Consider the following 13,187-nt stretch of genomic DNA (forward strand, 5'->3'; position numbering starts at 1 on the left):
TTCATAATAGACTTCTTCATTCATAAAATTGTTTAACTGAATATGTAAAATAGAAATACTATTGATTAAATTATCTCCTCTGTTTATGTAGCTGAGACTGATCAGCTTGATTCCTGCAGTTACATTTCTTTTGCCCACTGAAGTCCAAATCTTAAAGCATTAATTATTGTTTCCAGATTCTGTTTCAGGTTAATCTGTGGCTGCATTCTAACTTAGCCGCTAGCCATTAGCCTAGCCTTAGCCAGTGAGAGAGAAGCTAACTTCCTGGTTTGTGCTTCTTGTTCATATTTTTGCTGATTGAGAGACATTTTGCAAAACCAGTGATGACAGACAGAGAGAGGAGGCTGCAGACATGAAGTAGAGCATTTATCAATAATGGCAAATATCAGTCGCAATAATCAGCCAGGTCGTGACTTGGAGCGTTGAGAAACTGTAGCCTATGGACCTGCTAACATTGTATAACATCAGCCTCAGGTGAACTCAGACGCTGCCTAGATAACAGCTGAAGCTCCCACACTCAAACAGCATTATTTTTACTTTACGGTGTACTGTAGCTGCTGTCACAAAGTACGTTGTTTTACTGCAGTATGGATACATTTATGACATAATACTTTGTTATGATACTGCACTTTAGACTGTGGCAGTTTGTAGTGTGAATAAGGTGTCATCTGTCAGGTGAGACACAGCCATGTATGTGATGTAATTGTGAAAAGGATTGTGGGTCAGATTGTCCAGAGAAGCCAGTTGGCTCACATACTGCAACATCTGGATGGAGTAGCACATCTTGTTTTGTTTGTATGCATTAGGACATAGTGTGTTCTCATAATCCATACTACCATGTTATATAGTATATCAGAAAAAGATGTAGTACACACAAACGCGGTATGTCAAATGCCAGAAATACCACAGTGTACTAAAACATCTGGTCGTATTTTGCAGTATACAAGTTAGCATGCTTTTCCTGACGCACAATCCTCTGCACAGTTACATCACACGTTATGGTGTCTCCTGCTGATATAAACAAGCTGGAACCGTAACAGTAGACACTTAAGTCGCAATATTATGACAAAGTAGTCTGTCCCAATTTTACGTACACTACCGTTCAAAAGTTTGGGGTCACCTAGGCTATTTCATGAAAACACACTATTATCCATGTGCTAACATAACTGCACAAGGGTTTTCTAATCATCAATGAGCCTTTCAGCACCATTAGCTAACACAATGTAGCATTAGAACACAGGAGTGATGGTTGCTGGAAATGTTCCTCTGTACCCCTATGGAGATGTTCCAGTAACCCTCCTGTTGTCCTCATTTTAGGGCACCAAATAATACTGTTTCCTTGTCTGAAAAGGAAAAAAAAAAAAAAAAAAATCAGCAAAAATTTTTTTTTCCCAAATTTCTGAAAATTTGCAAAACTTCAGGAAGAAAATTCCATCCATCCATTCTCTTTACATCGCTTTATCCTCACTAGGGTCGCGGGGGGTGCTGGAGCCTATCCCAACTGACTCGAGTGAAGGCAGGGGACACCCTGGACAGGTCACCAGTCTGTCACAGGGCTACATATACAGACGAACAATCACACTCACATTCACACCTACAGGCAATTTAGAGTATCCAATTAACCTCAGCATATTTTTGGACTGTGGGAGGAAGCCGGAGAAAACCCACGCATGCACAGGGAGAACATGCAAACTCCATGCAGAAAGATCCCAGATCCCAGGCCGGGATTTGAACCGGGAATGTTCTTGCTGCAAGGTGAAAGTGCTAACCACTACCCCATTGTGCAGCCCAGGGGAAAAACGCTTTTTTCAAAAATAAGGACATTTCTAAGTGACTCCAAACTTCTGAACGGTAGTGTACACTGTATGAAATAATACGTCCTTGGTGATTGCTGCTATAATTCGCTGCCTGAGCTTTTAAACTGCTCTTTTGTGTAACGTTAGGGAAGGTTCGTCCACTGTTAAACACAGTAAACCAATCACAACCCTACAACTGCATCCACCACAACTCAGAAAAGCGTCGAGGAACATGACCAAAAGCTCAAGGCGTTGATCTTCCATCCAAACTCCTCCAAAACCTAAAACAGTTGAGCAAAAGGGACTGATACTTGGTGGTTTCAGGAATAAGAGGCTATAGCTGACTGGTTTCTACTGGCTAATTATCTAATTTAATGTCCTTTTACACTGGTACAATACACCTTTATGCTCCCAGGAACATTCAAAACTAAGTTCAGAGCGAAGAAAGTGAATAAAAGAAATAAAAACAGGACAACTGACCAATTTTTACCTTTTTTACTGAACCCTGATTATTATTTAATTACAAATGAAGATGAACAGATAGAAGGGAAACAGAAGTACAGGTGGATCCTCCGTGATAAAAACAAAAGCCTCCGTCTCTCCTCTGGAGTGAAGCATCACCGCCGAGGTGAGAGGAGAGACGAAGACGCTCCGAGAGGACAGGAAGGGACGCATGTCAAATAATACAATGGTTAAACAGTACAATGCTCTTCTTGTCTTACGGAATCCTCCAAAATGGAAAAAAATATATATACACAACATCAAAAAAAAAAAGAAAACAATTGCTTCTTCCCCTCGCTTGTATATCATGTGGGAATCATGTGACCCTCCTCTTGTCCACGGTAACATGGTTATAAAATCAGAGCGAGTTAAAAAAATAAAAAAGAGACTGCACTGAAGCCGACTAGTTAAGGTTCATGAGGAAAGAGTGCAAACTGGAACAAGAACTCACAGAAAAACAACCAGGAATTCATGGAGAAGAGGCGGGGCCAATGGCAAGAGGGTACAACATAATCAAAAAAATGTTAATAATATAATAATTACAGGAGTAACAGTAATATGTCTGAAAAAATACAGGAAAAAAAACAAGATAAGAACAGCATCGGTGAAGTCAAGGGGTGAGAATATCGACCTGGTGGGGAAACAGTTGTTCTCTTGTGTTTATAGTTTGAAGCCACGACAGGTAAGGCAGCACAGGTGTGACCGTTCAGGTGTTGACTTCCTCTACCAGACGCTTGCTAACTGCTACATCTGTCCTTATAGTTCCCTAAATGGATTTGCAGGCACAGTTTAACAAATCTTCAGCTTAGATCCGGATCAGGAAGGATGTGAGACTTGTTGGTGCCTGGTGAAGAAACCGAGCAGGACAAATTTTGATTTATAGTAGTTTTCTTTGAGCTGTAGTTTTCGTCTGGTTGGAAATGGCACACAAAAGTGACAAAAGCTGTTAAATTGTTTTTGAGATGCTAACAATAAAGCATAATTGTTTCTAAGTGGATTATTTTACATTTTTGAAGTCACAAAATATATTCAAGGTTAATTTTAAAGCCTTTTTTTTGCCACCACAGCAAACAAACAGCTTTTTTTTTTTCATGTCTCCACTAGGATTTTGGACCTTCTGTGATCCTGACTCACATTCATCAGGATGCTTTTGGTGTTAATCGTTGGATTCCACCATTTTTTCCAGAGCAGGGGTCACTTTTGTCTTCCTGAAGCCCTTAGAGATTTTTCAGTGTGGAACTTGTACTTTTTAATTCTGCTTTTCCCTGTGGGTGCTTGCACTTACAAACACTCGGATACGTTTTAAAGCCTTTTCTTGTCTTGTGAGAAGCCACAAAGTGCAACTGGAGTTCTTAACTGAGTTCTTTGGTTTCAGCCATGACTTAAAATCGATTAAAAACGGACCAAAGCGCGACTGCATGAGCTGTTTCTCAACTTAAAGCATATTTAAATGCTCAATGCGATCATTCAAAATGGTTCAACTAATTTCTATCATGTTCTGAAGGTGCATTTTCTCAAAAGTTTGAGGCAATTTGAAAGAAAAATCTAAAAAACAAACACTGAAATCATTAAAATGTGTCATTACAATCTCTAAAACATTGTTTTATCATTTGACACAAGGCAAGGAAAAGCTTTAAAGTCATTTTCAAGGGTTTTAAAGTGAAAGAGGCCACAGTGCAAAGCTTAGTCAAAATCTACAAGGAGCTCCACACAGTCAAAAGTCTTAAAGAGGTTGCCTGGAAACCAGAAGTGACTCCTGTGAAGAATAGTAGAATCGTCCTTAAATCAGTTCTAGAACCATCTCAATCAGACACTGAACAAAGATGTTGACCTTTTGGCTAAAATGTCCAAAATCACAGTGAAAACATGCAGAAAGCTTCTTAGAACCATGTTTGTGCTCAAGATTGATCACTGAGAAGACTGTATTTTTAGTAAAAATGCATAAAAAAAACAACATAAGACAACTAAAATTCATCATTAACATCCCTAAAACAATGTTTGACTGTCTTTTGTCACTTGTTCGTGTCATTTCCAGTCAGAAGAAACCTCACCGGTCAAATAAAAATATCACCATAAATCAAAGTTTGGCTCGGCTATGAATAATTCAGGGTTTAACTGTGTGAGACTGGAGCTGGTTGGATGATCTGGACGAGAAAAACGGGGCTAAATAACTCGGGCCAGGAGTCTCTGTTGAATAACGTTGTGTGTGTGTGTAGATGGCATAACCATAGAAACCACACACACACACAGCAGCCAGAGCGGGCGACTCACACTATGGGAAGTCCCTCTCTCTCCGCGGCGCTCTGAGGTTTAGTGATGCCATTTCCTCGCTGTGTGTGACTGGGTGTAGCTTCTATGGTCGGGTCGTCTCCTCCAGAGAGACTGCGGGGGCGTCTGATGTCACACGTGATGTCATGTTTCCCTTTATTGTCGCCACAGTAAAGCCTCACTGCTAACCAGGACAGCGTGTTTGTGAGGGTTCAGATCAGACCACGAGTTCACACCGAGCCGCTGCAGTCCACAGTCCACGCTCAAACCAAAGTCCAGCTGTGTCTGCACATCTGCGGCGCCCAATCAGAACGCTTCACCTGCGCCTCCGTGTGTTTTTGATTTTAACTTCTCAGCCGATGTGGGTTAAACGGTGGCTGCAAATAATTTAGGAGTTCAGTTTGAGGCGGGTGGAGCGCACCAAGCAGGAAATAAATGAATCAAACACACAAAAACACAACTAATATACCTTCCTGTGACTGTCCTGACGTGGTAAACCCCACCCAGCTGCCACTCCACGCGTGTGAAAACAAACACGGTTCGACCCAGCTCTGGCTAAATGTTCGCGCTCGCTCGTTTGTCCCGTCACACCCCTTCGTCCCCTGAATACACGTGTTTTTTTTTGTTTGTTTTTTTACAATATAAATATAAAACTCTGACACCGGTGGCCTTTGTCATCGCAGCTCAACGGTCAAGAGAAGGCAAGGGTGAGAAGGCAAAGGCTGAATTATACTGGTAATAATATGCCCGCTAGAATATATACATATCTTTACCATTAAAAATAGTAGGATTTTCCTGATTTGTATCAAATGACCATATTGAAATATAATATTTGAATTCAATATATATTTGAATAAAATATATATGTGTAGATTTGCTTATTCTGTATCTCTCTTTTACAAAAGCAGAAGGCATGGTGGTAGTGTGTGTGAGTGTGTGATCACTTTTTGCTGGGGGTACTGATAAAAGTTGGCTTTAAAAAAAGGCACAATCTCATTCTAAATTGTTTTGTTCGTTAAAATGGGCACGTCTTTTCTCTCTTTACACTACATGAATATTAAAAATATCTCAGTGAAGGTTTAGCCTGAGTTAACCTTGATGCTCCACATTCATGGTTCCCGTTTCTCCCCCCACCCCCACCAAGACAAATCGGTTGGCTTCAATCGTTGCGTGAACATGTTTGGCAATTTTATCCAAAATACAGAAAGCCCTCAGATCACTGCAAAATGCCCTAAAATACTGTCCACGTCCTTAACAGGCACAAACGTCCGCTGACAGAAAGAGTACAGTCATTTAAAAAAAAAAAAACAATAAACAAAATAACGGGGGAATGCAGAAGAGAGCTGTTGATCTGTACGATTGAGGGCAAAAAAAAAAAAAAAGAAACAACTAAAAATGCCCTCAAACCTCCAAACCCCTCAAAGATTGTGCGAAGTCACGCGGGGACACGAGAAGCCGAGGCCAGATGTTTCGGCAGCAGCTTCGTGTCCAAACACACTCTGAGAAACAAGTGTGTCTGTAATTACAGCCTTCCTCGTAGCTGCTTCCTCGTTTCCTGCGACAGGCGAAGAGAAACGGGAGGGAAAAGATCCTCCGAGAGCCGGCTGCTTTCGCTGTAGAACGAGAATCGAAATGTCCAATAACGTCTGTCAGTGAGTCAGGTCGGTTGGAGAGGTCAGAGTCTTCCTCTCCTCCTCCTCGGGTGTAGATGCACAGCTCATCGTCGTTTCATGTGTCTGTAGTGAACGAGCTGAGGACAGGAGGCCACTCAGTCCGACAGTGTCCGAGCTGTTTCCTGCAGAAAAGACTGATTGCAGAGTTCTTTCTAATCACCACTTGAAAGGGAAAAAAACCCTCTTCAGTCTGTAAGATCCTTCAGAGTGAGTTCGTTTTTTTTTTTTCCTTTTTTTTACCTCACTGCCCTCCATCTTGTAAACGACTGCATGGTGATGGGTGCAGACAGAGAGGCACTTCTATAATCTCTATCAGGGCTGTTAAGTCTTCTTAGTAACATCAGGATTTGTCTGTCTCTTACGGTGAATACAAAGGAGCGGGAAAAAGAAGCGAGGGGGAGATAAGGAGGAGTGCTCACCGCCTTCAAGTGAGCCGCAGATGAGTGAGAAATTCATTAAAACTCTTTCTATCTACTTTTGTACAATTCAGGCCGCCTTTGTACTCTTTAGAGGAGGATGCAAATTAGTTTCGCTGCTCCAGACAAACAAGTTAGACCGACTGAATGCGTTTAAAGATGACGATGATCCGGGCACACGTGTGACGTGAGGTGATGGATGGCAGAGTTACTGGCACTAGGAGGGCGAGGAGGCTTTGACGAGGCAGTGTGTAGTTCCTAACGGATATTAAGAGCAGACTCCCTCACTGTGGCGCTTCGATGTTTTGGAAAAAAAAAAAAAAATCGAGCAGAAATCAATGTACAATCTGAGTTTGGTTATCTCGTAGTGTTTAAGTCACAGCGACAGCACTGTGTCTGCTGCGTTTGATAAGATAACAGGGGCACAAAGGTGTCTTGACGGAGGCTGAGTGGCCACCAAAGTGATTTCTTGCCTGCTGATAAAGTCGAATACTTCCAGTTGGAAGCACTTCGGAGGTGCAAAGTTTTCTCAGCTGGTTGCTCTGATGCCGAATATCCAAGAATGTAACGTGATGCAAGTACCAGTGGACTGTAAAAATGTTCCTAACACATTTACACGTCATGTAAAAGTCAGTAAAGCAGCTGCTGCGTCACTAAAAAACAGTCGAGAGCAACATGCAGAACTTGTACTTTTTGCCTTAAGTGAGCCAGACACTTTTACACAAAAACAGGTCATTCAGTGTCTGTATCTTTAAGAAAATAACTATCAACATCCAGGAAATGCCTACTTAGTACCAGACAGCTCCTCCACTTCAGGTCTTGGTCACATTTTGTGCTTTTATTTTTCAGGACCAGCTGTCTGCTGCTGAGTAACTTTATCACCTACAGACTCTACTGAAGTCTGTTGATGTTTACAAATAGTACACAAACTTGAAGGTTTACAGAACCGTGCTGAGTCCCAAAACCGAACAACTCCAAGCTTCAAAAGAAACACTTTGCAGCTAATTCTGCTATTTTTGTACGTTAATACTGTTGTAGTATGGAGATGTTATGTGATGCAGATGTGGATACTCGGACAGCAGCAGTATTAAAACTTCTCTTCTACCGCATTTCTGTTCAGTATTTGTACAAGTATAACGTGGAAATTGGCTGGCGTTGGTGGTATTCCTCCTGTCATAAAGCCTCAAGAGAAGAACATTTTCCAACTCTTTGTGACCAGAACAAACGTTCTGCATTTCCTAACGCCTTCACTATTCTGTAAACACGCAGCGCTCTCATTGCAAAAAGTGAAAAAAGTGGCAGGCAGCAGGAATAAACACTTTGGTGGACACACACCTCCTTTCTGTACATTAGAGGCAACACAGGGACATCTATGTCTCATGGTTTTACAGGGATCATAACTTCTTGTAGCTACTTGCCGACAGTACTGACCAATCATGTTGCTGCAAAAAAGTACAACAAACTCATCACTTTTGTCTTTTACTTTGATGTGAACGTGTAGATGTATCATATGTAGGAAAAGATCATGTTTCTGTTCATTTCATGAGCTGTGAAGTCAGTTACTGGAGACCAACAACTCCTTAATTATTACACAAAAGCAATTCCTGCATATGACACATTCAGAATGATGACGTTGGAGGTTTTGTCGACTTTTTCGCATTAAAAAAACTCCCTGCTGGCAAGAACTGACAAGACTTTATGGTCGACCTGAAGCTACTGAACTTGTTGACAGACTTCCAGAAGTGTGTTTGTGTCTGACTGAGATCCCCTGTGTGTTTGTGTGCATGAAGCTCAGCAGCCGGTGTTTTCCAGAGACAGCTGTGCCGTGGCCCTCTGCAGCTCTGAACTCGCTCTGCGCTGGGTGGGAGGCGGTGGCAGCATCAGCCCCAGAATAACTCCCCCGCCTCTCCCTCCTCCGTTCTCCACCTCGCTCTCTCTCCTCCCGGCCTCCTCCCTCTTCCCCTCCACCTCCTCCTCTCCTTCGGCCCTCACTTTCTTGTCCTCCGCCTCGTCCCTCTCTCCGTCCGCCTCCATCTTCTGGTCTTCGCTCCAGCGGCGTTTGAATCGGAGCTTCAGCGGGATGCAGCGAGTGCCCCCAGGGCTGATGGGAGACGGCTGGCCCGGCTCGCTCTTCAGGCTGATCAGGGGGAAGGCCAGGCCGCCGCTGCCCGGAGGAGGAGTGGCCGGAGTCTTGAAGACCTCCTCGTCGTCGTCGTCGTCGGGCAGAGGAGGAAGAGGAGCAGAAGGGCTGCTGCTGTTTCCGTTGGCCTGGTGGTGGTTGTTGAGCAGATGGGGACGGTGGCGAACTGTTGGAGTGAAGATGTCGCCTTGGTCATCCTCGTTGTTGTGATTCAGCTCGTCTTCCTCGCTGATGTCGGTCACCTCCACCTCTTCTTCGGATTCAATGTCTGAGATGGGCTCCACCTGGGAGAAGAGTTATAGAACAGGACATTATATTTTTAATCCCGAACACATGTAAGCTGAACTTAAAATATGTTGAAGTTAAACAAAGCAGAAACGTCACGTGTGTCTGTGTAAGAATGGATATTTTGAATATTTTTAAGAGATAATTGGCAGTATTATCAATCGACATTCAAACAATAATGCAAACTGAGTAGAGTTGTTTTGGTTAAACATTTGTGTAAATGTAAAAACAGCAGTGCTGCTTTACTGCATGAACCAAACCTTCAGCAAACTTTGAAATGTTCAGTGCGGTACGTTGCTGCTTGGAGATTGTTTTCTGTGGTGAAGTTGATTTTGAAAATGCCAACACAACAAAGCTTGCTGACATTAATGGCCAACAGCACGCTTATGTTAGCATCCTACTTAGGGTGAGTCAGGCTACTACAGTGTTAAACAGTAAGAAGCTAAACCAAGTGGTGCAATGAGGTACTACAGCTAATAAACAAAATATATTTTCTGCATGTTCTTCAGCTTGTGCCCTTTCAGCTAATATATTTGTAATCAGTGAAATTATTAGCAGCATTCAATCAATTAATCATCAATTATTAACCTCTCCATTTCGCAGACTCACCTTGATCTTAGGAGGCCCCCCAGCGAGGGCAGAACTGCTTATCTGACCAGACCCTGTGAATGAGGAGGACTGGCTGGAGGAAGAGGAGGAAGAAGAAGTAGCCAATGAGCTCCCTGCTTCCCTCTGTTTGCGGCCGAGCGGCGGCGGCTGCAGCTTGAACTTGTACGGTGATGGATGCTGGTGCCCGTCGTCGCCGCCCCCAGGCTGCTGGCTCAGCGAATGAGAGAGCGACATGGGCGGGCCGTGGAGGTGATGGGCGGCCGGTTTCTCGGGGGTGGGGCGGTGGGGCTGTGGGATGATGATGTTGGGGTAGTGGAGGAAGGCTCGGGGGCTGAGGTGGTAGTTGAAGACTGACTGGGTGTGGGCCTGCAGGTAGTGCTTCATGTCCTCCGGGTTGAAGGAGAAGTGGGAGCCCATCATGGGGGACGACAGAGAGGGGGACGGGGTGTAGGGCAGGTGGGGGGTGGGGGTCATAGAGAGGGCTGGGGACAGAGTCGGGGCCAGCAGACCTCCAGGACCAGGCAGGGGTGAGACGGGGAAGGGGGACAGAGGCTCTGGGTGGACCCTGGGGGCAGGTCTGGGGAGCCCCGCTGGGTTTGGAGCCCCTCCATAGACCCTGAACAGAGAATCATGAGGCAGGCGGGGAGGAAGGAGACCCCTGAAGGCCCTCTCCTGCCCTACGGCTCTTTCCTCGGCGCCCACAGCCTCCTCCAGCTCAGAGTTGGTGGAGGTGCCGTCACTGCAGTCGCTCACGGAGCCTCGGGCCATGCGGCGGGCGACGCTGCTGAACATACCCGGGCTGCGGAGCTCCTCGCTGGACGACAGGACCTCTGAAGGGGTGGAAGGAGGGAAACGAAAGTGGGTTCCTCCGGTCGGCACAGGAGGGGCACTCTGTGGGACTCGGCCTGCAAGGAAGACAAGCAGCTGTTTACTGGGAGTATTCTGTTGTATTGTGCATTATACAAAACAAAAGGAACACTGATTATGGATGTGGAGATGCAAAATTAACCCTTTCAACCCCAAGCAGCTTCTTGGAATTTTTTGTTGTTCTGCCAGATTTTTAATCACTGTGGGCTCATTTTTCACTGCAACATAAAGTCCTGCACCTCTACGGAAACAGTATAACCAAAGCTAAAAAGAGCTCTACTGTGTACTATGAAATGGTTCTAAAGGCGTACATTATAAAAATAGAAAATAAAAGCTGAATTTCTTTGATTATTTTTGCAAAAAACAAACCAAAGAAACAGAATCAACATATGCAAATTTTTTTCAAGTTACCGATTGTGGAACAAACGCATGGGCTCCACTAACTACAGATATTTTACTGCTTAAATTTGTATTTGTTTGTTTCCATACTTGCCATCCTATTTCCCCTGTGTAAACACTGCCTGCAGTTCAGCCGAAAAGTTCCTAAAGTTTTGTGACAACAGCTGGTTATAATCAAGTGACTGGAAGCTTCCAGGCTGCACAGAAATATCTTATGTTTATCACATTCTGGTTCGAGTAAGTGAATTCTTTCTGGCACATTTTAAAGGAGATGCAGAATGAAGTGATTTTTATGAAAAATCACACTTTAAAATTTTCTGACAAAACGACGTGTCACAGATGATTAGCAGAAGGACTGTCGGGTTGAAAATTTAAGGATTCATTCAGTTTTTACAGTTTCTGGATCTGATAAATAGTTTAATTGGGAGATTTTTTTAAATGGATTTCAAATCTGCCAGTTCAGAGGGTTAGTCAGTCAGCGGTTTACAAAAAAAGTAACTTCAAAGTTGTAATACGTGAGCAGAAATCTCAGATAGATAAGAAAGTCTGGACAGCGAAGGAAAAAAAAAACTGTCTGCATGGAGTGAAAAAAATGCTTTTTTATTTCTAAATTTGGATGAACCAGTCCCTAAAACTGAAGAGAATGGGAAAAGTAACTAATGAGCGCAAGTTTTATTTTACCCAGAGGGTTACAGGCGCACACAAAGAAAACAGCGGGTTACACTAAGCCACAAGTTCCCTTCTCTTTCAACCCTCCTCGCTCTGCCTCTTCTGCCAGGGAGACTGTGGCACTGCAATAAATTCTTGGCATCCGAGCACGTGCCAGAATTAAATATTGGAAAAGTCGCTCTTACTGCCATCACAAACATGGGTTGGGTTCCTCTGTTTTTTTCCAGAGCTGCTGAGCGAGTGTGTGTGCGTCTCCCCTTTTAAAAAGCATTTGTGTCAGAGATGGTGAGCGGAGAAAAGCGGTGTGTTTATCCGTGGTGTGTATTTGTGGGCGTCTGTGCTCGCCTATCAATCCAGACTGACGTGGGCATTTGTGTGTGTAACCATCGTATGAAACCATCATATCACAACATGTCAGTGTGTGGGCCACATCACACAGTGGCTATAATTAAAGTTTCGTGCTGCACTTATGTCACCCAGTATCCAACGCTCCATATGGGCTGTGTTTACACTGGGTGGCCGGGAACAGAACGAGAGACGACTTCAGAGGAGGGAGGAGAGGGATAAACGTGGCACGCTCATGTCCTTAACACACATACAGAAACCATGCAGACACATGGATGTGCACTCACAACCGCACAAAATCTGTCTAGTATCTGATTAGTTCACTCCAAGATCCATCTAAAAACCTCTTTTCACTGTGACTAAGGTTGGATGCAGAACCGTCTGAGTGTTTAGCTATGAAGGTCTATTCACGGTTTCCACATCTTCCATGTTTGTTGTTCGATTCACACTACAATAGGTTTGCATTGGTCATATTAAACACAGGAAAAGAAGTGGGGCTCCTGAGGAAGTGTCTGAAAGGCACTTTTTACAAGATATAGCAGTTAGTTACATACTGCACTGTAGCACTGTGTCGCTGACGAACACAACACAGGATTTATAACTTTCCACTAAGGTTAGGCGCTGTCAATGGAAATCATGCAGTTACAAAAAAAAAAGCACCTCCAAAGTCCAATCATTTCAATTACAACTCTCAATATTTTAATGTAAAGAAGTGGATGACAGATGAGCAGGCAGCAGACATAGCACAGGGCTCTGGAGGACTTAGTGCTTCCTGCTGTCTTTGGGGCCCTGTCGATGGAAAGTAGGAAGCTACAATTTACCTCCAACATGTGACTATATCTGACTATTTCAGTTAAAACTCTTTAAATATTCAAAAAGGTGGAGGAGATGAGCAATGGACGCACAGGGTTTCTGGAGAATTTAAAACTTCCCACAATCTTTTGGGAACCCTTAATGGAAATCATGCAGGTACAAATAAAAGCACCTCCAAAGTCCAACTATTTCAATGACAACTCTCTCAATATTAAATTATAAAGGTGTGGATAAATGAATGAGCAGTGGGCAGACACAGCATAGGGTTTCTGGAGAATTTAGAACTTCCCACTGTGTTTGAGCACCGTAAATGGATATCAATGGATATCATGTGGCTACAAATCAAAGCACCTCTAAAGTTAGACTATTTAAATTACAAGTCTTTTAATATTCAATCTGGTGCGGA

General features: G+C 43.6%; 1 protein-coding gene across 2 annotated transcripts in view; it reads right to left on the reverse strand.

Annotated features, from left to right (window-relative positions):
* Positions 1-2,276: 2,276 nt before the first annotated feature.
* erf (Ets2 repressor factor) overlaps positions 2,277-13,187 on the reverse strand; it is a 54,451-nt gene continuing 43,540 nt past the window's right edge. For both annotated transcript variants that reach the window (XM_051956141.1, XM_022197775.2), the window contains exons 4-5: positions 9,689-10,593; positions 2,277-9,078 (exon numbers count right to left, since the gene is read on the reverse strand). In XM_051956141.1, the coding sequence (XP_051812101.1) occupies positions 8,446-9,078; positions 9,689-10,593 (1,538 nt within the window). In that variant the 3' untranslated portion in view covers positions 2,277-8,445. The remainder of the gene's footprint in view (positions 9,079-9,688; positions 10,594-13,187) is intronic.

This window comes from Acanthochromis polyacanthus, chromosome 11 (genome assembly GCF_021347895.1).
Source record: "Acanthochromis polyacanthus isolate Apoly-LR-REF ecotype Palm Island chromosome 11, KAUST_Apoly_ChrSc, whole genome shotgun sequence".
Taxonomy (NCBI): Eukaryota; Metazoa; Chordata; class Actinopteri; family Pomacentridae; genus Acanthochromis; species Acanthochromis polyacanthus.